Source organism: Westerdykella ornata (assembly GCF_010094085.1).
Source record: "Westerdykella ornata strain CBS 379.55 unplaced genomic scaffold EI97scaffold_7, whole genome shotgun sequence".
NCBI classification, from domain to species: Eukaryota; Fungi; Ascomycota; class Dothideomycetes; order Pleosporales; family Sporormiaceae; genus Westerdykella; species Westerdykella ornata.
Window position 1 is genome coordinate 1,009,562 of NW_022986857.1, and position 20,631 is coordinate 1,030,192.

At 51.3% G+C, this 20,631-nt stretch overlaps 7 protein-coding genes across 7 annotated transcripts; 3 read left to right on the forward strand and 4 right to left on the reverse strand.

Annotated features, from left to right (window-relative positions):
- Positions 1-147: 147 nt before the first annotated feature.
- Positions 148-4,014, forward strand: EI97DRAFT_374939 (DUF726-domain-containing protein; the record flags this gene model as incomplete). Its single annotated transcript, XM_033795477.1, has 5 exons — positions 148-501; positions 562-1,364; positions 1,417-1,445; positions 1,801-2,471; positions 2,530-4,014. The coding sequence occupies 5 exons, from the start codon at positions 148-150 to the stop codon at positions 4,012-4,014; spliced, it is 3,342 nt and encodes a 1,113-aa protein (XP_033655227.1).
- Positions 4,015-4,027: 13 nt separating this feature from the next.
- On the reverse strand, positions 4,028-5,901 carry EI97DRAFT_416810 (alpha-soluble NSF attachment protein). The gene is made up of 10 exons (XM_033796902.1): positions 5,741-5,901; positions 5,619-5,682; positions 5,508-5,567; positions 5,293-5,391; positions 5,190-5,240; positions 4,999-5,141; positions 4,933-4,944; positions 4,821-4,881; positions 4,757-4,769; positions 4,028-4,700 (listed from the first exon to the last, which is right to left on the reverse strand). The coding sequence occupies exons 1-10, from the start codon at positions 5,771-5,773 to the stop codon at positions 4,355-4,357; spliced, it is 882 nt and encodes a 293-aa protein (XP_033655228.1). The 5' UTR covers positions 5,774-5,901; the 3' UTR covers positions 4,028-4,354.
- A 267-nt stretch (positions 5,902-6,168) lies between these two features.
- Positions 6,169-6,804, forward strand: EI97DRAFT_449740 (uncharacterized protein; the record flags this gene model as incomplete). The annotated part of the gene is made up of 2 exons (XM_033800236.1): positions 6,169-6,205; positions 6,326-6,804. 2 exons carry the CDS (start codon positions 6,169-6,171, stop codon positions 6,802-6,804), a joined length of 516 nt encoding a protein of 171 aa, XP_033655229.1.
- Positions 6,805-9,254: 2,450 nt separating this feature from the next.
- On the forward strand, positions 9,255-10,546 carry EI97DRAFT_375181 (uncharacterized protein; the record flags this gene model as incomplete). Its single annotated transcript, XM_033795490.1, has 2 exons — positions 9,255-9,544; positions 9,652-10,546. Coding segments are annotated over 2 exons (1,185 nt in total), but the record flags the coding sequence as incomplete, so codon positions are not given.
- A 3,171-nt stretch (positions 10,547-13,717) lies between these two features.
- On the reverse strand, positions 13,718-16,843 carry EI97DRAFT_432551 (uncharacterized protein). Its single transcript, XM_033798190.1, has 2 exons — positions 16,605-16,843; positions 13,718-16,547 (listed from the first exon to the last, which is right to left on the reverse strand). The coding sequence occupies exons 1-2, from the start codon at positions 16,667-16,669 to the stop codon at positions 13,910-13,912; spliced, it is 2,703 nt and encodes a 900-aa protein (XP_033655231.1). The 5' UTR covers positions 16,670-16,843; the 3' UTR covers positions 13,718-13,909.
- A 786-nt stretch (positions 16,844-17,629) lies between these two features.
- Positions 17,630-18,347, reverse strand: EI97DRAFT_441709 (uncharacterized protein; the record flags this gene model as incomplete). Its single annotated transcript, XM_033799712.1, has 2 exons — positions 17,630-18,184; positions 18,252-18,347. 2 exons carry the CDS (start codon positions 18,345-18,347, stop codon positions 17,630-17,632), a joined length of 651 nt encoding a protein of 216 aa, XP_033655232.1.
- A 524-nt stretch (positions 18,348-18,871) lies between these two features.
- Positions 18,872-19,348, reverse strand: EI97DRAFT_457681 (uncharacterized protein; the record flags this gene model as incomplete). Its single annotated transcript, XM_033800841.1, has 2 exons — positions 18,872-19,195; positions 19,262-19,348. The coding sequence occupies 2 exons, from the start codon at positions 19,346-19,348 to the stop codon at positions 18,872-18,874; spliced, it is 411 nt and encodes a 136-aa protein (XP_033655233.1).
- Positions 19,349-20,631: the final 1,283 nt, after the last annotated feature.

The following is a 20,631-nucleotide window of genomic DNA, read 5'->3' on the forward strand; positions in this document are numbered from 1 at the left end:
CAGAGACTAGTGCCCGCTGGAACTCATCAACCTCGGCCTCGGTTCATCAGCCCAATATGACAATGAACCTCCCGCTCCCACAGGTGCTGGCACTTCTCCTTAACTTTACGTTCCCAGACTCCTTTCCGCTTCTTTTCTGTTTTACAAATGGCGACCAAATCTGGAATACCGTCGTGGCAGCGCGCAACATCCTCACAATCCTCACCGACCGGCGTAGAATCAACGTCCAAGCCCGAACAGAGCCAGCCAGAAAAGCAGTCAACATCGCCCCCGACCACCGGAACGGAAAACGCTTCCCAAACGGATGCTCAGCCAGATAACCAAACTTTACTAAAACAAGCATCCCGCTTCTTGGAAGACCCAGCGATTCGAGATGCCCCTCGAGAGAAGAAGGTCGCATTCCTGGAATCCAGGGGAGTAAAAGCGGACGACATAGAAACTCTCCTGGCACCAGCAAAGACTGAAAATAAGGAAGAAAGTCCCGAAGGTGCAAAAGAGGGTGTACTCGCGATGTCTCAGGTAATTTGCCGTTCGACCCCAACGATCATCACTGCTTACCAGTCAAAGACTTCACAAACCTCGGCGAAACCGAAACCTGACGCTCCGAAACCTCGCGACATCCCTCCAATTGTCACATACCCCGAGTTCCTTGCTCAACCCGCCAAGCCACCGCCTCTCATTACTACCGAACGCCTTCTCAACACTGCATATATAACCGGAGGACTAATGGCCACCATGTATGGTCTCTCGAAATACATAATAGCGCCGATGGCACAAACTTTGGCGGAAGCACGGCATGACTTCGCTTCTCACACCAAGGAGAAACTGGACGACTTGAACTCAAAACTGCGCGACGTAGTTACAGTAGACCCCGCAACGAAGCCCAAGTCTTCCATTGAAATCGTGGACGACATGTCTGAAACCGACTCCGACCCCACCGAGCTCTTCCACCGCGACGTTGGCACCCAGACTACTCCTACCCTATCTCGACGGCCGTCGAGAGTGGAATCGCCGGAAGATGATACCAGCACGGTCGTCTCGCAGGAACGGCGGTTAAAGATCCTGAAATCACATTTGGAGGAGATTGAGGATGCGCGGAAAAGGAACACAACATCCTCTGATGCACTCAGGACAAAGCTGTCCGACTTGTCAAGCTATCTTACCGAGATGAGCTATCAGAACCAGTACTACTCAGGAATGGGTGGGCTATATGGAGGAACATACGGGCTTCCCAGGATGAAGGATGGGAAGGAGGATCAGGTCGAAGTGTTGAAAGCAGATATTAGAGCAGTAAAGGGGGTTTTGCTGAGCGCGAGGATGTTCCCTCCTGCAGGACTGAGACCGGCAGGCAGATTGGGGAGCTAGTTGTGCCTTCTTGGTCGCTTTGGATATCGCATCTTCCTCTAGGTATTTGAGCGCCTGTGTTATTATTCGGAGGTTGGGCTGTAAAACAGCGGCCGGGGAAGATCTACGCATGAATTCAGTAGATCTCATGAAAGCACATTATGCTCAGGCGACGAAGCAGCTTATGTTGCGAAGGACGAAGTCATCCAGTCATCCCAACCAGGAGTTCAACTGTGCTTCTGCAGAGAATGGCTCTATTATATCCATGGATACATATAACGCTCATACCTAGGCGCCGGGATCCAACCAAAAGCGGCTAGTCTTTCCGCACCCCCTCCCGGTCCGCCATTCCCCAGCTACGTCATTTCATGAAGTTCAGATGATAGAGACACATTCTAATACTCAACGTCCAGATAGAACTGTGTTATACAGGACCCCCATAAGCTGATATTGAAGCTTATCCAATGGCTTCGAGCTTAACTTCACATCTCCCCTTCGGCGCCTCTCAATCATCGCCCCATTCCTCCAAAGATGATGAAACATCTCTCACAACACTGCTATCTGCAGACCAATGCGCTGATCTAACCTTTCTGATCGCGACTGTGATTGCGACGATGCGGAAATCTCTGCTTGATACATTCACCGCAGAAGAACTCCCCAGTCCCGAGAGTGCAGCTAGGTCCGAGGAAGAAGCATTAGGGGCCGCACCCAGCAATGCAGCAGAAGCAGACGTCGAGAAGGAGGAGAAACTGAGGAAAGAGAGGGAAGAACGAGAAGAAGATGCTCGGAGAGAACTAGCGAGACCGGAAGTCCAGGAACTAAAGAGAGAGATGTTGAAGTACTTCGACGAATGGCGCGGAAGCGTCATCAGACGCATAGGCGAAGTAGTGAATAAGCGCGAAGAAGCGACAGAGCAGAGTAGGGCTGTTTCAGAAAAGAAGGTGGAGGAGGCAGCTCAGAGGCAAGAGACGGGGATGACAAGTCTTTCTGATGTGGAGGGGAAGAAGGAGACTGAGGATGCGATGTTCAGCGAGTTGTATCCTCCGTTTGAGACGGAGTTGGTGCGGTTGGAGGAGAGAAAGAGGGCGCTGATTTTGCACTCTCTGGTGCTGATCCTGCTAAGTCTGGTACGTCAATGTTGGGATGGCGCTAAGTAATGGAAGCTTGACTGACCTAAGAGTGCAGGAACACTATTCAGGGCATTCTCGAATCCTACTCCTACAGCTGACCAGCTCCCTGCACCTCCGTCTCAGCGTCTTGAAGAAAGACGAAGAAGCCGTTGCCAAAGGGCTCCTCGAAGCTGCCCACCAGCAAATGAACGCCGATGCCGAGACCAAGAGGGCCGCCGAAGCTTCCTCAACAGCTCGAAAATGGAAAGTAGGTCTCGCCTCAGTAGCTGGTGCCGCACTCATCGGCGTAACTGGAGGTCTTGCCGCTCCAGTACTAGCAGCAGGCGTTGGCACCGTGATGGGTGGCTTAGGCTTAGGCGCAACCGCAGCAGCAGGCTATCTCGGCACCCTCGCCAGTTCCTCCGTTCTCGTCGGCGGTCTCTTCGGCGCATATGGCGCTCGCATGACAGGCCGAGCAATGGACGACTACGCACGGGAAGTCGAAGATTTTTGCTTCATCCCCATCCACCAGCACCATCGACCTAGGAAAGTCGAGAAAGAGTTCCGTCGCTTAAGGGTCGCCATTGCGATATCAGGATGGCTGACTTCGAAAGAAGAAGTCGTCTCGCCGTGGCGTTACATCGACTCGTCCATCGAAGGCTTCGCGCTACGCTACGAACTCGAAGCCATGCTCAAACTCGGCAATTCCATGGAAACCTTCGTGAAGAGCTATGCATGGAACTACACTAAAGGGCAAATCATCAAAAGGACCGTCTTCAGAGCCTTATACGCCGGTCTCTGGCCCCTGTCCCTCCTGAAAGTAGCCTCTGTCCTGGACAACCCTTTCTCCGTAGCAAAGTACCGCGCGGACAAAGCCGGCGAAGTCCTCGCCGAAGCCCTTATCAATAAAGTACAAGGCGAGCGGCCGGTCACGCTCGTAGGCTACTCCCTCGGTGCTCGCCTCATTTTCTCCTGTTTGCAAACGCTAGCGAGACGGAAGGCATTCGGATTGGTCGAACACGTAGCACTGCTGGGTGCGCCCGCGCCATCGGATGCACTGGATTGGAGGAGGGTTAGGAGTGTGGTGTCTGGACGTGTGGTTAACGTGTTCTCCACGAACGATTACATCCTCGCTTTCCTGTATCGTACGTCGAGTATTCAACTTGGGGTTGCCGGGTTGCAGCCAGTGCTTGGGGTGCATGGTGTGCAGAATGTGGATGTTTCTGAGGTGGTTAGTGGACATTTGCGCTATCGGTATCTCACCGGGTCGATACTGAAGAAAATCGGCTTTGAAGATATTGACCTTGACGAGGTTGAGCGAGAGGAAGGCGAGATGAGGGTTATGGAGGAGATTGAAAAGCATGAGAGCGAGAGGCATGAGAAAGGGGTGAAGAGTGAAGAGGAGCAGAAAAAAGAGATGGAGGAGGAAGTGCGGAGGAAGAATGATCGGACTATTATGGAGTGGGCGATGGAGAAGACTAATATTGGGGGAATATGGGGAGGGAAAGAGGGAGGGAAAGATGACAACGAGGTAGGGCAGACGGCGACCAAGCAGGATTGAGGACGGATATCAGAGTCAGCTACCATTGGTTCTGTATACCAGACGGCGTAGATTGGGGGGTGGAAAACGAGATCATACGCTTTTCCATTACCATTTAGCTTCATATAGCGGCAAGAGACGGAGGGGAAACGGGTACTGCGCTGCGAGATGAACCATATCTTGCTGGAGAAGACGTCAAAGCCTCTTCGCGAGCAACTACCTCACGTTGAACGTGCGGCTGGCTTCTTGCATGAAGTCTTACTGCTTCGTACCCCAACCAGGCACCGGTTTCTATCATAATCATACCGCTGACAGCCACTGCCCCCGTAACCAGATAAGCCCACCCGCACTCTTTCCTTCACTACGAGAAATCCTCGGTCTGCTCCTCAATCCCACTCTTAATCCTCAACAACAGCGTCGTCTTCCACTTATCCAACTTGCTCAACTGATCGTACTGGAACAGCTTATCGGAAAACATCTCCTGGTCACCGTCCTGAACCGCCTGCGCAAGGTCAACGAGCAATTGGTGCTCGCGCTGCTGCGTGAAGCTGGGATCCATGTCTCGGTATCGCTCCATGGCGTTGTTAACGCCGACCATGTCGCCTGTGCAGAGCTGACAGATGCCTGCTTTGAGGAGATATTCCTTCACGGACCAGCGCATCAAGTTGTTGTTGATGCTGGACTTGGCGACCTTTTCATAGAGTTCGCTGGGCCAGGAGCGTTAGTGCTAGGGATTCTAGCTTCATTATGTTGAAAAACGTACATAGCTTTGTAATCTGCCACTTGTGTTAGCAAAGTGCAGCAAAAAGGATCGAGATTTGACTTACAGTCTTTGCCCTCCAAAGCTATGAGGTCCGCCGTCTTCAGCCATAGCTTGTTTGCAAGTGCCTGCGAGGGGTTAATGCTACCCAAAAAGTGTAAACGAGAAGGAATTCATACTTCGGCGTTGTCCTGGGTATGAGTTAGAGTCACTGGTTACGCCTGGAGTTCCAACGGCGCACTTACGCTCTCATACCAACCCGCCGCCTCTTCATACGCAGCTGCAGCCCGAGCATCATCACCAAGTTCAATCTCGTACAGCTCGGCGAGGTTTTGCTTATGTGTAGCCGCTCGTCGGAAGTTTCCTTTGCTGCAATAATGTGCGATAGCTGGAAATGGTCAAAAAGAACCCTTATCATAACAAGTGTTTTACAGACACTTCTCTAGGCATCGTGCCGCAGCTTCTGGGTCGTCTTTCCGGTAGGCCTCTAAAGGAATATCAGCTCACGTGACTGGGTTCAAGTGAGCTCTGCAGCTTACTGAAAGCCTCGACCAATGTGTTTGCTTGATCATCGGGTTCCTTTAGTTGGTCTGCTTGGATGGCGGCTGCTCGTTCGAAGGCTTGACCGGCCTCCTTTCCTGATGGTGGGTTACTGAAAGCTCGGGAATAAGAATGAACGGAACTGAATTCTCATGAAATATTCATAAAAATATCCCTCTCTTGTCTTCACCGCTCGGAAGAAATCAAAATATACCTTGTTTCTGCATGCGGAACGCATTTGCAGCCGCGATGAACTGTTCGGCAGCCTGTTCATCTGTCCCACGAATAAGCAGCAATCAAAGGCGATGGAATACAAAGACCCTACACTTTTCTGTGCGGCCACCGAAGAAACTGAAGCCTCCTGAGGCACTCTGCAGCGTCTTCTCTGCCTGCAAATGCTCTATTAACACTTTGCGCTGGTATTGTGGCGGTGATGTAGATGCTGACCTGGCGAAGAAGAGCTCGCGGATCTCCGGCCATTATACACCGATGTACTATTTGTTCGAATCAAGGTTTGTTTGTAGTGTAATATCACGCAGTCGGGTATATTGTGTATGGAGGCTTTGACGTACTGGTATTGGGATGTGGCTGCGCAAGGTGTCGTTGAGGATGACGACCGAGACTGGTCTGTGCGCAGTTCTTGGAATGAAGAGAAAGGCCATCAGGTAAAGGGGCCAAGTCCCTAGCTAACTCTATATTCACCACACACCCTCCCCAGCCCCATACTCCCAAACGGCCGTTTCTAGCTTCCCTTGATCCTATCGCGCCGTCCACTTCTACCTCTGGAGAATTCCCCTTCTGATTATTAAACTGAACGATTATAGTGCACTATATCACCGGTTGGTGCAGTGGAAGCATCAATTGACATACCAGTCATGTCAGCTATCAGGCAGAAAATGTTGCGAGTTCGAAGTTTGCCATGCAGATTCGCTGTTATCGGCAGATTTGAACGCACAACACCATTTCCCTCTACCAGACGGCGGAACTACGGATCTCACCAAAGTTCGGCCCATGCAAGCCTCGAACCGGTAGACCCTGCCGACCTCGATCAACTTTTGGCGAAACCGACTTGGTCTGTGGAGTCACTTCTCCCTTCAAAGTCGGCTGCCTCAGAGTCTCCGAAAATCTCCACACAACAGCTACATCATCTCCTTCGTTTGTCAGCGCTACCGGCCCCAGAAAATGCGGAAGCCGAACAGAAAATGCTCGATACACTGTCAGCCCAGCTACACTTCGTCGGGGAAATACAGCAGGTAGACACATCGGGGGTTACGCCGCTGCGAGCAATAAGGGATGAGACTGCTGCGGCGGAGGTGGAACAGACCATTACCCTGGATACGTTGAAGGATGCTCTTGCGAAAGAACAAGTTGTCGGCAAGCACTATAAGCGGATACAGAGGAAGATTGATCATGTCGACGCCAAGGATGTCGAAGACTGGGACGTTTTGGGGTCGGCGGAGCGGAAGGCGGGCAGATTTTTCGTTGTTGAAAGCGAGATGCCGCAGGAATGAGCCGCTCCTGAGCGCTGACATGGCGAATTCAAGCCCAATACCGAGTTCTTGGGAAATACACCGTGATCTTCTGGCTGTAAAGGATGTAGAAGATGATATCCACGACCACCCGAGCGGAGACGCGGTTCTTCATTCTCCCAAAGGGGCATGCTACGCTCCTGCACACCCAATCTACCGGACCAGGGGGGGCTTGCTCATCTAGGTGTAAGAGATAGACAGGGACTGAAACAGGGTGCCAGAGACAGGGCGAGAAGCAGGCAAATTCTTGTTACTCGAACTGAGCTGCAGCAGACACTGTCTGTTCTGGCAGACAGAGCCCGCGCGCGCAGGAGGGAGAGTTGTTGCGTAGCTGGTAATGTCGAGGACTGAAGCTTTATCCCTTCACCAAAGTGGGAATGAAGGGTTGGTGGGGAGACATCGCAAGAATGATCTCCTGAACTATTTGCCGTTGAATATGGCCTTCGTTGCGGCGATGTTTCTGTGAGTGGTGACCCCCCTTCTTACAAAGCTCATCAGTCGTATTGATTTATGGCGTTGGAAGCTTCTTTCACCTGTGTGCATACTTCTAATGATTTCATGCTAACCAGCTTTCAGGAGAGTGATATATCGAATCTTGCAAGCTCGGTTTCATGTGCGTTATCACTATTACAATGTCCCATGACGGAGACCCAGCCGGGAGGGTGAGCAGTTGATTTGTTCGGCTGAGTAATGCTTTCAGTATGGTTGGGCATGTGTTCTGCTACGATTTCTTCATGAGGAACCTGTGTGCAGCTGCATGCCCCTGTAAATGGTATCACAACTTGATACTCTTGCAGATGCACGTGGTACCCAACGGAAGTCCGTGATAGCAACGAGCTGTAAGTAAAACGAGGTCTTTCCCCTCACTGCAAAGGCGGAACCATGCAGTTGAAGTGGTAGCCAAGTATTTTCTGCAAAAAGATGGGAATAGAGTTCGTCCAAGGTTATCGTCTCCTAAGCGACGCCCTCAACCCCTCCGACGGCTCGGCCCCACTCATTCATGGCTCTGCGTTTCTTTAAGGTATGCTGATTTTGATAAGGGAAGAGACAGCATGTGGCTTGGGAAATCAGCAGAGTGCGGGCCAAGCATTGTGCTGTGTAAGGAGAAGGCGGAGTGAGCGTTCTTGGTATTGAAACATGCGGCAGCGAAGAAAAATTCATCTTCAACTGTGTGACATGCCCTCTCCCATCGGCCACTCCAATAACTAGCGTTGGGTGATGGTACCTTGATAAACAGCATCCCAATGTTGGTACTGAAAACCTGAACTTACATACTGTATCGCCGCGAGTAGCACGTAACTAGTCGGCTAGTGAGGCCTTTCCGTATAACTCACATGGCCCCGACACTTCTGAATATTTATCTTGTTCTTGTCCTATACTTCCACACGTTCTGGTAGATATCCTGCAGCTTCCAGTGCATTATTCCTAAATTGCGGTGAAATAACAGGTTATAGCTAAGATGAGAAGCATATGTACTATGAGTATCCATAATATGGAAGCTTCAGAATAATTCATTCGTGGTGCGTCTATGTCGTAGCAGTAAAGGAGGAATGGTTCTCAACCTTGGAGCGGCACTTGTTCTAGATTTGCCGGTTGCGTCGTCGCACTGGACTTGGATTTCCAACACGGTTAGCGCCTGGAGCGGAGGACTGTCGCTCCTTCAGCCGCAGCGTGATCTCAGCCTCGATCTTTCCATCACCTCACCTTCTTCTTCGATACATGTCAGTGTCGCAAGAGTAATGGTCTTAGCTACCCCAAACGAACGATTTCGCGCTGTCTCCACTGAATCAGGTCGGCTTGCAGTCTTTCATGTGCGCTCTGGTTGACAGCGTCGATGGAGCCTCTTGCCGCCCTCGGACCATGCAGCAGCATTCTCCAGATCGTGGATTTCAGCTGTAAGTTGCTATCGAAAGGGAATCAACTTCGTGCGTCTTTCTCAGGGGTGTTACCGGAAAATGCACAGCTTGAGCAAGTCATCAGGCACTTAGACGGATTGGTCACGAAATTACAACAACAAAAACAACAACCTTCCACTTACATCCAAGGCCTGGGTGGCGTGATTGATCAGTGTACACACACGGCGCATGAGCTTCTTGATGTGCTTCAGCGCTTAAAGATACAGGGAGTAAATTCGCGATGGAAAAGCTTCAGGGCGGCGGTGAAGAGCGTTTGGAGGAAAGAAAAAATAGAAGAGATATTGTCCAGGCTGGAGTTGTTGAGAGATGAGATTGAATTCGGTTTCATCCTCGACCTTCGGGAACAGTTAATAGGCTTAGCGGCGCAACAAACTATACGCTTCGACGCTTTGGATCAATCAACGCAGGCAGTCTTACAGGCGGTTCTGAATGGCCAAAGTGCATCGAATGCAGCGAGCAAAACGCAGTCAAGGGCCATTGAGCACATGAATAAGAAGCTTGAGACCCTCATAATCAATGAGCATCAGAAAACCCGAACTGAGATCATACACGAGATACGACAGCAAAATAACCACGCCAGGCCGTCAGTCGAAATGGCTTCATGAACATGCCGCATATCAATCCCAATGCGGTACCACAGGAGAGGACGGATATTCTAGTCATGCTCAAATTACCACAATCGATGATCGTCATAGCGCAATACCAGAAGCTCATCGGGCGACATTTGAGTGGATTTGGAGGACGCCATATGGCCACCAGCAATGGAGTGATTTTCCGCATTGGTTGAGAGAGAAACAGGGCATCTGGTGAGCGATTGAAACTCTTACTGGATATGTCCATTTCGGGCTGACATGATGCTGCAGTAAGCACTTTGCTCTTGCCCTATTGCTTAGAATCCCAAATCTCCAAGGAGTTTACTGACAAAGGTTATTCCAGATTGGGTTACAGGGAAAGCAGGTTCGGGCAAATCCACCTTAATGAAATATATCTACCATGATTCGCGCACGCATGAAGGGTTAAGAGCATGGGCAAACGGGTCAGTCTTTGTGACTGCTGGGTTCTTCTTCTGGAACTCCGGTTCCGCTATGCAGAAGTCACTTCTGGGTCTTCTGCAAAGCATACTCTACGAAGTCCTTCAACAGAGACCTGATATCAAAGAGCGAGTGTTTCCTAGAGCAGTTCAAGAGGAGGTGTCAAGGCGTTGGACTTCGCGGCCTTCCAACTCTGATACATTCTGGACCGTTCCGGATTTGCAAGCGGCGTTCGAGAGACTGTTGCGACTACCTTCTCTCAAAATCTGCTTATTCATCGACGGACTTGACGAATACGAAGGTGATCATGGTCAAATCGCAGAGCTCTTCCAGCGTATCCTTGTCTCGTCTAGTGTAAAGGCATGCCTCTCTAGTCGACCGCTCCCCACATTTGAGCGCTCGTTTTCGCTTTGCCCCAGCCTCCGCCTCCAGAACCTTACATACGAAGATATAAGCCGTTACGTCAGGGACAAACTAGAAGGCTGTGATGAGGTCCTACGCATGCGGGTTTCAGATCCAACCGAATTTCAGCAGCTCGTGGAAGAGATTATTGCGAAAGCCTCCGGCGTCTTTCTTTGGGTCACTCTTGCCGTGCGTTCGCTTCTGGAGGGATTGACCAACTTTGACCGTATGGCCGACTTGAGGTTCAGACTCAAGGAGATACCGGATGATCTGACTCAATTGTATTGGCACATGCTGCGGAGCATCAAGCCGGCATTCTATTTCAACCAAGCAGCAAAGCTCCTGAAGATCATGCATGCGGCCTATCGTTTCCCTTACTGGATATCTCCGGAGTTGCTCGCGTTTTCCGAAGACTTTGAGCTGGGTAAACCATTGCTAGAATTTCCCGTAGGGTCACCATCCAAGTTTATGATTACTCAAGCAACTTTGATGGAAGGTCGACTGATGTCCAGATGTCGTGGCCTCTTGGAGGCGAGGGACGGAGTGGTCACGTTCCTACACCAGTCCGCTCCGGACTTCCTTGACCAACCCGAGGTAGAATCTGCTCTGGACGAAAATATTCACAAGCCATTCAGTCCATTCACAAGCATTCTGGCGGGACACTTGACCATAATCAAGAATGGTTCAGGTGTTATCGATATATACTCAACCGTCGGGCAATCACTGGTGCGCATGCTGCTTAGGCTAGCGCTGAGAGCCGATAGAGCGCTTGGAAGTGCTGCGCACAGCTTAATCGATGAGTTTGACTCCATTTTCAGCAAGGCATTCGAAATTCAAGACTTAGACGTTAGGCGAAGGTACCACCTTTCTTGGGCAGGCATCGTCGCTCATATTGGACAACATAGGCCCTACGTCTGGAGTGATACATTCCTTACGCTCTGCCTTCAAAATGGCCTCCTCAGTTACGTGTCAGCCAAACTTGACGCCGGAGAGCCCATGCATCAGGGCTTGGGTCGAGTCCCCCTCCTGCAATTTCTCGTTAAGGTGGAGGTTTTGGTGGAATTGTTTCCTAATTCAGACCCAATTGAAGTGAAGCAACGAATATCCGCAAAACTTCTCGAGTTATTCCGTTTCGTCCTAGGACGTGGAGGGGATCCCAACGAGCCGTACCCGCTCGGCCAAAACGAACATACTTCCACTCCTTGGGCCAAACTCATAGAGATAGCTATGATCAAATCTAACGCCGAGCACTATGACTCATGGCTCAGAAAGGATGTTAAGGATTACCCACACCTCGCTGGAAGTTCCTGCTGGATTGACGTCATGAACCTATTCCTTGACCACGGTGCAAATCCAAGCGCAGGATTGCCGGAACCGCATTCCAAATATCCCGGAAAAATGGTCATGAAGCCCTTAGCCTTGCTTATAACGGATACGGTCCCCACGATAGACAGAACCAAGGCGAACAATCTTAGAAGGAAATTGGTATCCATGGGCGGTGCGACAGCAATTTACACCATCCCGATTTCCATGACAACGGATGTCTTCTCAACGGAGTCTATATGGCCGTTTCTTCCTAATCCTCTCCCTGGAGAGGTACCCGAACCCTTTCGCACTGAGCTTGATCGTGGTGGTCGTAAGCTCAAGCAAATGGATAGGCCGGCGCGGCCTTACCCTGACCATGAAGGACTAATTAATCCCTGTCTGGACTGAGTTTGCTACGAGCTCGAATAGTAACTCATCAGCAATGCCAAACTTGCCGACCGTTACTCGACTGAATGAACCACCGAAAATAACATTCCCCACGCATCTCGAGCCCTCCCCCCAGAGAATCCAAAATATCCCAGGACATGCCATACCAAGAAAACCTGTTACTCCAACAGCATCACCTCGCCCAGAAACAATACCAAGTTATGCGGTGAATGCCATGTCTCAATCATCAGGAACGTCAGTAAACAGCGATACAGTGCCTATTTCAAACTCATCGTACCCACCGCAGCAGTTTGAGACTCATCAACACCTTTCTCCAGCCATGATGATGAGCCCTTCCCCGGCCCCTCCACTATCTCCATATCGGCCAGCAGCACCAATGCTCTACTCCCCTGCGGCATCTCCACAGCCTGTGTACGCTTACCCTCCATCGGCGCATTATTCTCAAACCGCCGCTCCATATACGCCTCAACCGCCCGCACCATACAGCGTTTCAGCACCGGGGTTGGGCCTCCGGGGGACTTCATATGAGTCTATGTACAGCCCTCGTCCCAATTTTTCACAAGTGGAAATTCCAGCATATGCACAAGAGAACAGAGCATATGCTCCGTACGGGGACTCGGCACGGAACCAAGCGAACCAAGCCTACAACAATACCACGTACTCGGCTATCCCTCCTGCTGGAGTGCATTCAGCTCAACCCGCCCCATCGCAACATCTCTCTTCTTCGACGAGATTTGCTTACCATCCACCCGCCAGATATGACCTATCCCGTCCAAATCCGGAACCATGGTACACAAACCCGGACGCTCGTGCAACTTCGGGGCCGTCACAGCTTCAATCCCATTCCCAGGGCCTTCCTTATCCTGAATATCGCTATCACAATAAATGACCTTGCCTCATAGACTACAGTAAAACTCCAAATCCTGTGCCGCTTGGTTGCTCTTGGGTGCAATATGAAGCGACCGCCGTCCAGCCTGATAGTCCCGGATAACGGCTTGATTCTGGTCGACAACGTCTCTTCCAATTCTCGATGCTAGGGTTAAAGACTCCGTGTCTGTTCAATAAAGACAGCCGATGACTCATTGATAGTTTGAACCCCGGCTCCGCGGGGGCGCACTTGAGCCAGGGAAGAGGTCTGCATGCGGTGGTGCGGACGGGAACATGTTGCGGAGGGGACTGAGTGAAGAATATGGCGTGTAGGCACTGGAGCGAAGCGATGAAGGATATGAAGTACTGCAGTATTCGGGCACGGGAAAACCGAGGGACGGCAGAGATGATAACCCGAGTGATGGTCTGCAATCAGAAGAGACGGAATTACGCAGGAACAAATAAGCTTCAGACTTCTTTGAAAAGGAGCTTTCGAGGCTGCTTGTAGAAGTTGAAGCATTTACACTCGTCTTATCAAGTGTTTATATAGCCTAGATACAGAAGTAGACACTTCGACAGTTTAGAAGTCATTTGCCTGACGTCTTATAGGCCAGACAAGGGAGACGCACATTAGAAGTATAATAGGAACAAGCAAATGGTTTCGAAATCTCTTGCACAGGTGGGAATATCCCGTTCCAGCGAAATGAACACAGGATGTATATAACATCCAGAATTTTGTTATTTCTAAGATCCTTGCACTCAACGCATACATTTCCCATGTTGAAACCCCGGCCTTGCATATAAGCCTCTCCCTGTACTACACCGTACATAGCTATTCGTCAGTGATCTGGCCTCCCAGCCCCATGTGCTAAGAGTAGCCCCTTCTTTCGGCGCGTGGGCCGGGTGCTATCTTCAATGTGAGGGTGAAATCAACGCGGGACACGGCACGATTCTTGTTCTCCTGGTGGAGGGTCACATGGCCCCTACAATGGGCCAAAACTATCAGTACGTGTATAATGCTGCATGTTCTCATAATATCATAACAGCAGACCATCAACTCTCATCGTTTTTCGTGCGGTCGTTCAATCATTACCAATCGTCACACATAGCCATAGCCGCAGATCCTTCACCGAGCACTTTCAAACCCACCCCCACACCCTACTCCACGGCCTCCCAGTCTTCATAGTCCCGCACCAACTCCCTCCTCAACCGCTCCACCATCCTGTCCGCATCATGGGCCCCTACCCCACTCGCCGCTCTCCTCTTCCACTCTTCAATCTCCATCAAGCCCCCGACCAACCTTCTCTCCACCTCTTTCCTGTCAGTCGCCTTCCGCCTCAAATATCCGAAATCCTCCTTCTCAATCGCCCTATCCCACACCTTCCGCATCCTCGGACTATACAAGCAGCAACTCGTCCCCGTGCTATCTTCCCCGGGGACAAGCTGAGTCGTGTAATTGAACAGCCTAGCGATGGGATTCTTGCGCTGAAAAGCGGGGCAGACAACATCTTGGTAGCACTCTTCGCAGACCGTGAACTCGGGGAGGGAGGGGATGAAGTGCCAGGGACGCCGATGCAAGGGCTTAGAGCGGGCGCATTGGTTCTGGAAAGCGTGTTCCCGGGCCAATTTGAGGAATGGAGAAATGTCTGGGCCGCGGCCCGTGTTTCGTGCTTCTTCGTCAATTTCCACGAGGAGGTCGAGGTACTTGGGAAAACGTTTTGAGCTTGTGCGGAGTGCGCAGATGTAGTTCTGTTGGGTGAGGTTATAGCCCTGAGAGTAGGGGAGTGGCGTAAGATAGCCTCGTAGAGTAGGGCACAGGGCTTCGAGCATCTTAACGTCGCAAGGACACACCGAGAAGTTGGATACATGGATGCCATCCCTGGGGTCTGGAAGGCCGTACCACACGGCATCTCGGACTTCGCGATCTTTGGGACAAGGAGCCTCTACGTCAAGAATGGTGGCTAGCTGATAGAGAAGGTCAGGAGTCGGGCGTTGCTGCTTGATGGTAAGCAACCAAGCAAGCCGCATCCAAGGGGAGGAGAAGTCGCAATACCGTTCGCCGTAACGGTGAACAGGTCTGAAATAATCGGAGAATTCCGTGTCTGCAAAGACGCCGAAATAGCAACTGGGGCAGATGTCGAAGTTAGGACAGCTGTCAAGGGTATACCAATCGTCATATTTAGGAGAGGCCTCGCTCCTGGGACAAGATGGCATGGGCCTATCAAGGCTTAGAGTCCGTCGCGGCCGTTCGTTATTGTGTGGGTGTTTTCTTGAGAATCGATCCCTAGGAGAATTGGGCGCGGGCGATGGGGGTAGTTTTTGCGATTCTGCATAAACGGGATTAGGGGACCTTGCCCGGGTCGAATGGTCAAACTGATACTCTTCTTCAGGGGGCATAAAGGCGTCAAGAGAGATACCGTCTACCGGATAAGGCAAAGGGTGCTCTGGCTTGGGCGGTCGAGCTGGAGAAGCGGATTGCACATCGATTCGGGGCCCGCGAGTGGGCAGGCTATCATGTCTGCTGACGCGGGATGACGCTCTTGGCCTGGGAGATATGTTTGCTGGAGGGTATGTAGAACGCCAGTCCGCATCACCGATTCTAGGAGACGGAGGTGGATGAACGGTAGAAGAAGAGAATGGTGATGGAGGGCCATGGCGACCTGACCTGGAGGATGGCCTGGAAGTCGATGGAGAATCGGTCCGGCGTGGCGTTTGGTTCGGTGAGCGCGGAGGGGACGGAGCAGCATCGCGATGTAGGGGCGAGCACGGCCGTGGCGACGAAGGGCATGAAGATTGGGACCCATAGTATGAGGACTTGGAGCTATCGTGTCTCTCAATCGGCGCAGGCGGGACCTTAGCTCGTGCTGGATATGCGCCGCCCAGTGAAGAAGTCGACGATCGAGGAGATTGAGTGCCAGGCGTTTGGAGTGTGGAGGATCCGGAACTGGTTCTCCCTTGGACAGACGGGTTTGCCTTGGACTTTCCTTGACTGTCCGACAGGCTTGCTCTCAGGTCGTCCTTCTGAAGGTCACTCTTCACGAAACTGTAGCGGGCCGGCTTGCGCTCCGCATGCAGGTACGTCGTGTCATCATCGGTGTCTGTGTCCTCGAACACATCGTGTTTGGATGTCCGTGGGGACTCTGCAAAGGAGTCATAGCGGCTATTATGCAATTCCACCTTGGATGGGTTCTCCCCCTGATCTCGGTGACCGTCCCAAGCGTCCCGACTCGGAACGGTTCTCGGAATGCTAGCATGGCTTGGCGTTACTGGCTCCGGCGAGAGGGTGTACTCTCCAGATGGAGTGAGGACCTCTTTCTGAGGCTTTGTATACGCGTACGGTGTACGCGTGCGGCCCGTAAACATCGGAGGTTCATCGACTTGGGTCTTAATGTGGTGCATATTCCCTCGCTCAGCGAAGCTCCTCCTGCGATTCTTTGCGCTATCCTTGTCTGGCGAGTCGGCGCTGGGATTTGAGAGCAGTACGAAGCGTCGGTCATCATCAGGTCGCTTAATTTCCTGGATTATGGGGTACTGATCGATGCTGCCGCGCGATTCAACATCGCGTATGTCATCCTCCGGGTGTACGTCCTGGGACGGGACCTCCTTCGCGAGCGAGTCCTTCTCATCTTCGACACTAGGCGAAGGGGGCCATGTGCGATCCTTGCGATTGTTCGGACGGTATGAATACTGCGTTGAGGGCTGCCGAGGTACAGGTGGGGCGGTGGCATAGGAGGGGTAACGGGGGTCGTAGGAGTTGTAGGAAGCGGCAAAGTTGGAATACCCATTCGGGTTCATACTGTGCCCCATACTTGTCAGTGCAGTGTTCGGGAGTAGTTCAGATGGATGTTCATGCCTGGAATAGCCGTAGGAGTCATGACGACGGGGCGAGTCGTGCTGGTCGTAGCTGTAGTAAGCCATGCAATGTGCAAGTGGGTAGGTCAGGCGGGTAGGACGTGTGGCCGCTGCGAGACAATGGATATGCCAGACCACCACAAGTGGATGGCGTGGAACGAGGGAGGGTAAGGAGAGAAAGAGCAGAAAGCGAGAGAAAATGAGAGCGGTTACATGTTTAGTATGTGCGGATGGGCAAGGCCAAAAGATGTTGAGCGATGATGAATGGGTGCAGTTCGCCCCGCCAGACGCCATTCCCTTTGCGGTTAAGACGGGATTGATGGTGACCGCAACTCCAAGCTTCCTCGAGCGATGAGAATTCGAAGCACTTCTTTGGCTTCACTTCGCAGTTCTCGATCTTCGCTGATCGCATGATAGCATCTCTTCATTCTCCTATTGTTTCCTGCTGGTTGCCGATCCTCCCTCCACACAGCGCGCCCAACGTGTACTTTCTATCTGTTGTGTAGCGGGCGAAAAAGTCTCCTGTCCGCTGTCTTCACGCAGTGCGACCGAAAGGATGTTCCCTCAAGCATCCGTCATTGTTCCATTGATCCAGCTTACCTCTCTACGTCCCTCTACAGCGCCAAAGTATGTCCGTCACGTGTTGTGCGGTGGCCTCCGAAAGAGCGGTGGAATCTCCACTCCTTCATCTACCACAGCCACCACCAGCGTCAGCCTCATGTAACCAAGCCTTACAAGAGCCGCGTGCCACAAGGCCCAGCCGCCATACACGAGCCTGACCCCGGTTCGGCGAGCTGCTTGCAGACTCACAACCAAGGCAGACCCGATGGGCGTGCTGAGCTCATGCCTAGCCGGACAAGACAAACCTTGCTCGGGGTCGCTCCAAAGCAACATGCTGTGCTTTTGGAGTTTCGATACAGATAATGTACACACGAATTATGTAGGTATAATTTCCATTTGTCTGCAGTTGTGGTTGCGCTTCTTCTTCCCTCTCTGTGATGCTGCCTTTCCAATGCGAACCCTCAGTCACTTCTCAGAGCATATTGCTGGAAGTTGTTCGGGCGTAAATATCCCCTCAACGCAGTTCCCCAAACTAGCCATGTCAGTGAGAATCTCCTTCACCTTCCTCAGGCCCTCTGCCCGCCTTTCATTCCTCTGCTTCTCCTCCTTCAATTCGTTCTCAAGAATCTTGATCTTCCCTTCTCGGCCGCTCACATGCAATGCAAACTCCCTTTTCATCTCATGCATTACCCCTTCTACCGCCTCAAGCTTGCCTTTGAACCAAGCACTTGTGCCGATGACCGAGTCACCCTTCAGTGAGGCATTCTCCTTCTTGAGCGCATTGATTTGCTCCGCAAGATCGATGTTCGAGTTGTTGAGAGCGGTGCACCTGTCCTTGAGTTTCTCCATCTCTTCGTGAGCAAGTCGGATTTCTTGGACTTCGGGTGCTCTTGCGGAGCAGAGGCGCTCGAGTACCGCCACACGGTTCGACAAGGAGCGGTTCTCTTCCTTGAGGTCGTCGATCTCTTTCTCATAGGGTCGGATGAGCTGTGTTTTGATGAGATCTGTCACGTCTTCCATCTAAGAATCAGCTGTGTCAATCACGTTGATCTTCAATATGTGGGTATTGGAAGGGCAATGAGCTTACTGTAGTCTTAAAGTTATTCTCCTTTGTGGCATTGCCGGCTGTATCTTTGGTGACAGGTTGGCCAAAGTTGACCGACAGTGATCGCACAAGCGGCATTGTTGTCGCTATTGGCACTTTTGCGCTGAGTGGGTGACTTTTTTGAGGAGGTAAAAAGAACTATCTAGACGAGGAAGGGTTATATGACAAGCGTTTGTAGCGTCCGCGCTAAAGCGCCGTTTGAGCGGCGGTGAAGGCGGATATCGTTCACTATAAAAACATTGATCACTCTCTCACTTCGCCGTAGACGGATCCGTGAGTACCCTCGGGTATTCAGTGAAAGCATGACGGCAATATTGTAGATTGGACAATCGCGACAAGGACAAGATTCCATCGACGATTGAAGTTACTGTATTATTTCCCAACTCTAAAAACTGACTTGTGGGGTTAGGGACCATGCCCCTGTCCTCCGTATCGTTCTCACAATGCACCGATCTTCACCCCGATGTATACCTTAGCTATCGCTTAGGCCGCATACTGACCGTCCAACACCGCCAGCAGCAACGAAGCGGTCAAAGTCCTTCGAAGTTTGCGGTCCCTAGACCTCCAATGCCCAACCCAGATTCATGAAAAGATTAACCCCTCTAGATCCGGCCTTCAAGAAACTCCTTGAGCAGCTTCTCGAGCGTCTTATATTTCTCAATCCTTTTCTTTTCCGACCCCAGCTCGGACGTCAGCCGCATTATCGTCTGCCATAGTCTATGATTCTCCTCTTTGAGGTCTGCTATGTGCCTCTGATACCAATCCGTACGTCTTTGTTCCCCCTCTTCCAGTGCTTCGACGGTGGCGGAGAGAGTCTCTTTCTTCTGCTGCAAATCGGCGACTTGTTTCCGAAGACTGATGTTTTCGTTCGTGATTGTCGTAACAAGTTGCGCACAGTGAGATAGCGTATCTGAAATGGAGCGATCCTGCTCAGATGATTAGCAAGATCTCGACGCTCAGGTTATGGAGCTAGTCCTGTAATGAAGACTTACCGCAATGAGAGCAGGCTCTTGACCGAGTGCCACCTCCTCCCCATCTTCAGAGGCAGTCGTTTTGCGTTTCTTGGCTTTTGGAGGCATCTGTTGCAACTGACAATATATTGTGCTGATTCGGAGTAATGGCGTCGTGTCGTGTGACGGAAACTGCAACAAGCGGGTGGACGGGAGTGTTCTGCCCCAGGGTGGTGAATGGCTCAGGAAAGTAAGAGAACAAACTGTCGGACAAGTGGGAAGAGGTTCACCTTATAGCAGAAGGTACTACATAATAAAAGTGAGTAGGGTGAAAGTGGGGGAGAAATGAAGTTCACTTCACCTTCACCATTGCACCCTTACCACGTGCTCGGGTATCTAGAAGATGGGGGAGAAGTTCACCATTGTACTCACCCTATTCTGTCGCAACTACCGATCAACTCAAGCGCGTGGTCCTTACTCACCTGCCATCTGAACAGGGAAGATCTGGGAGGCAGACAATTCTTCGCACCCCGCGGAGCATTCTCCACCTCAATGGGGTATTTGGGGTTTGGGTAACGAGTTCTAACAAGCGTCAAGCTCTGCAGACCTAAGATTCTCTCACTGGTGACCTATTATAATACGGTTTAAATTTCTTACTCTTTGCCTACCCTATATAGGAGGCCTTCGGAAAGCGTTTTTGTGTTCTCTACCAGCAGTGATATTTACTGTTGACCATTGCGTGGCGGGCCAGACGGATAAGCGCTCTCTCAGCGACGAATCCCTGATCCACTGAGCCATTTCGTAGTTGTCATGTCACGGTCTTGAACGATCTCCTTTCCACCGGAGGTGTCTGTTTAACAAGCCCAGTCCGTTCATTGATCACGGAAGTTGTGCCGATAATACGATTCTTTGCTCCTTACACAATCAACTCAGCAGGGTCTTCGGTACCCTAGAGTACTACCGCCTTTTCGTATACAAATTGTGTATCCTCTGGTCTAGCCAGTATTGGGAATCAAATATTTTATTATTCTAAGATTTTGGCGTCGCCATCCCTTGTGTAGTATGAGTAACGTATTCCACCACCGAGTGTCGCACACCACCGAGTGTCGCAGAATCTCTTGGCATAACCAACTCATTATATAGAATACCATATTATTCGCTATTAAAGAGAGAACCTTGGTATACTGTACTTCCATCTAACTTAGAAGACACCTCTGTATCCTTCTTGCATGTTCGTGCGTTGTGCCCAGTCCTGCCGCAGTTCCCACAGCGCCGTACACCTAGCTGCGACGTCTGGTGACTATCCTCAACCTGAGCCTTCTTGGATTGCTGAGGCACTAAAGAGGCCTCAGCAGCTGCCTGTGCTGCCCCCTCGCCGTACTCTACTGTACCGCCGTGCTGGATTCGCTTTC

Bases quoted from the DNA above. Each gene is read 5' to 3' on its own strand.
- EI97DRAFT_416810 (XM_033796902.1), bottom strand. From the start codon at position 5,773: ATGGCCGGAGATCCGCGAGCTCTTCTTCGCCAG. The intron at 5,241-5,292 runs GTAAGCTGCAGA...ATATTCCTTTAG, and splicing joins CACATTGGTCGAGGCTTTCA to AGGCCTACCGGAAAGACGAC. The intron at 5,142-5,189 runs GTCTGTAAAACA...GACCATTTCCAG, and splicing joins GGCACGATGCCTAGAGAAGT to CTATCGCACATTATTGCAGC.
- EI97DRAFT_432551 (XM_033798190.1), bottom strand. From the start codon at position 16,669: ATGGCTTACTACAGCTACGACCAGCACGACTCGCCCCGTCGTCATGAC. The intron at 16,548-16,604 runs GCATGAACATCC...TATGGGGCACAG, and splicing joins GACTCCTACGGCTATTCCAG to TATGAACCCGAATGGGTATT.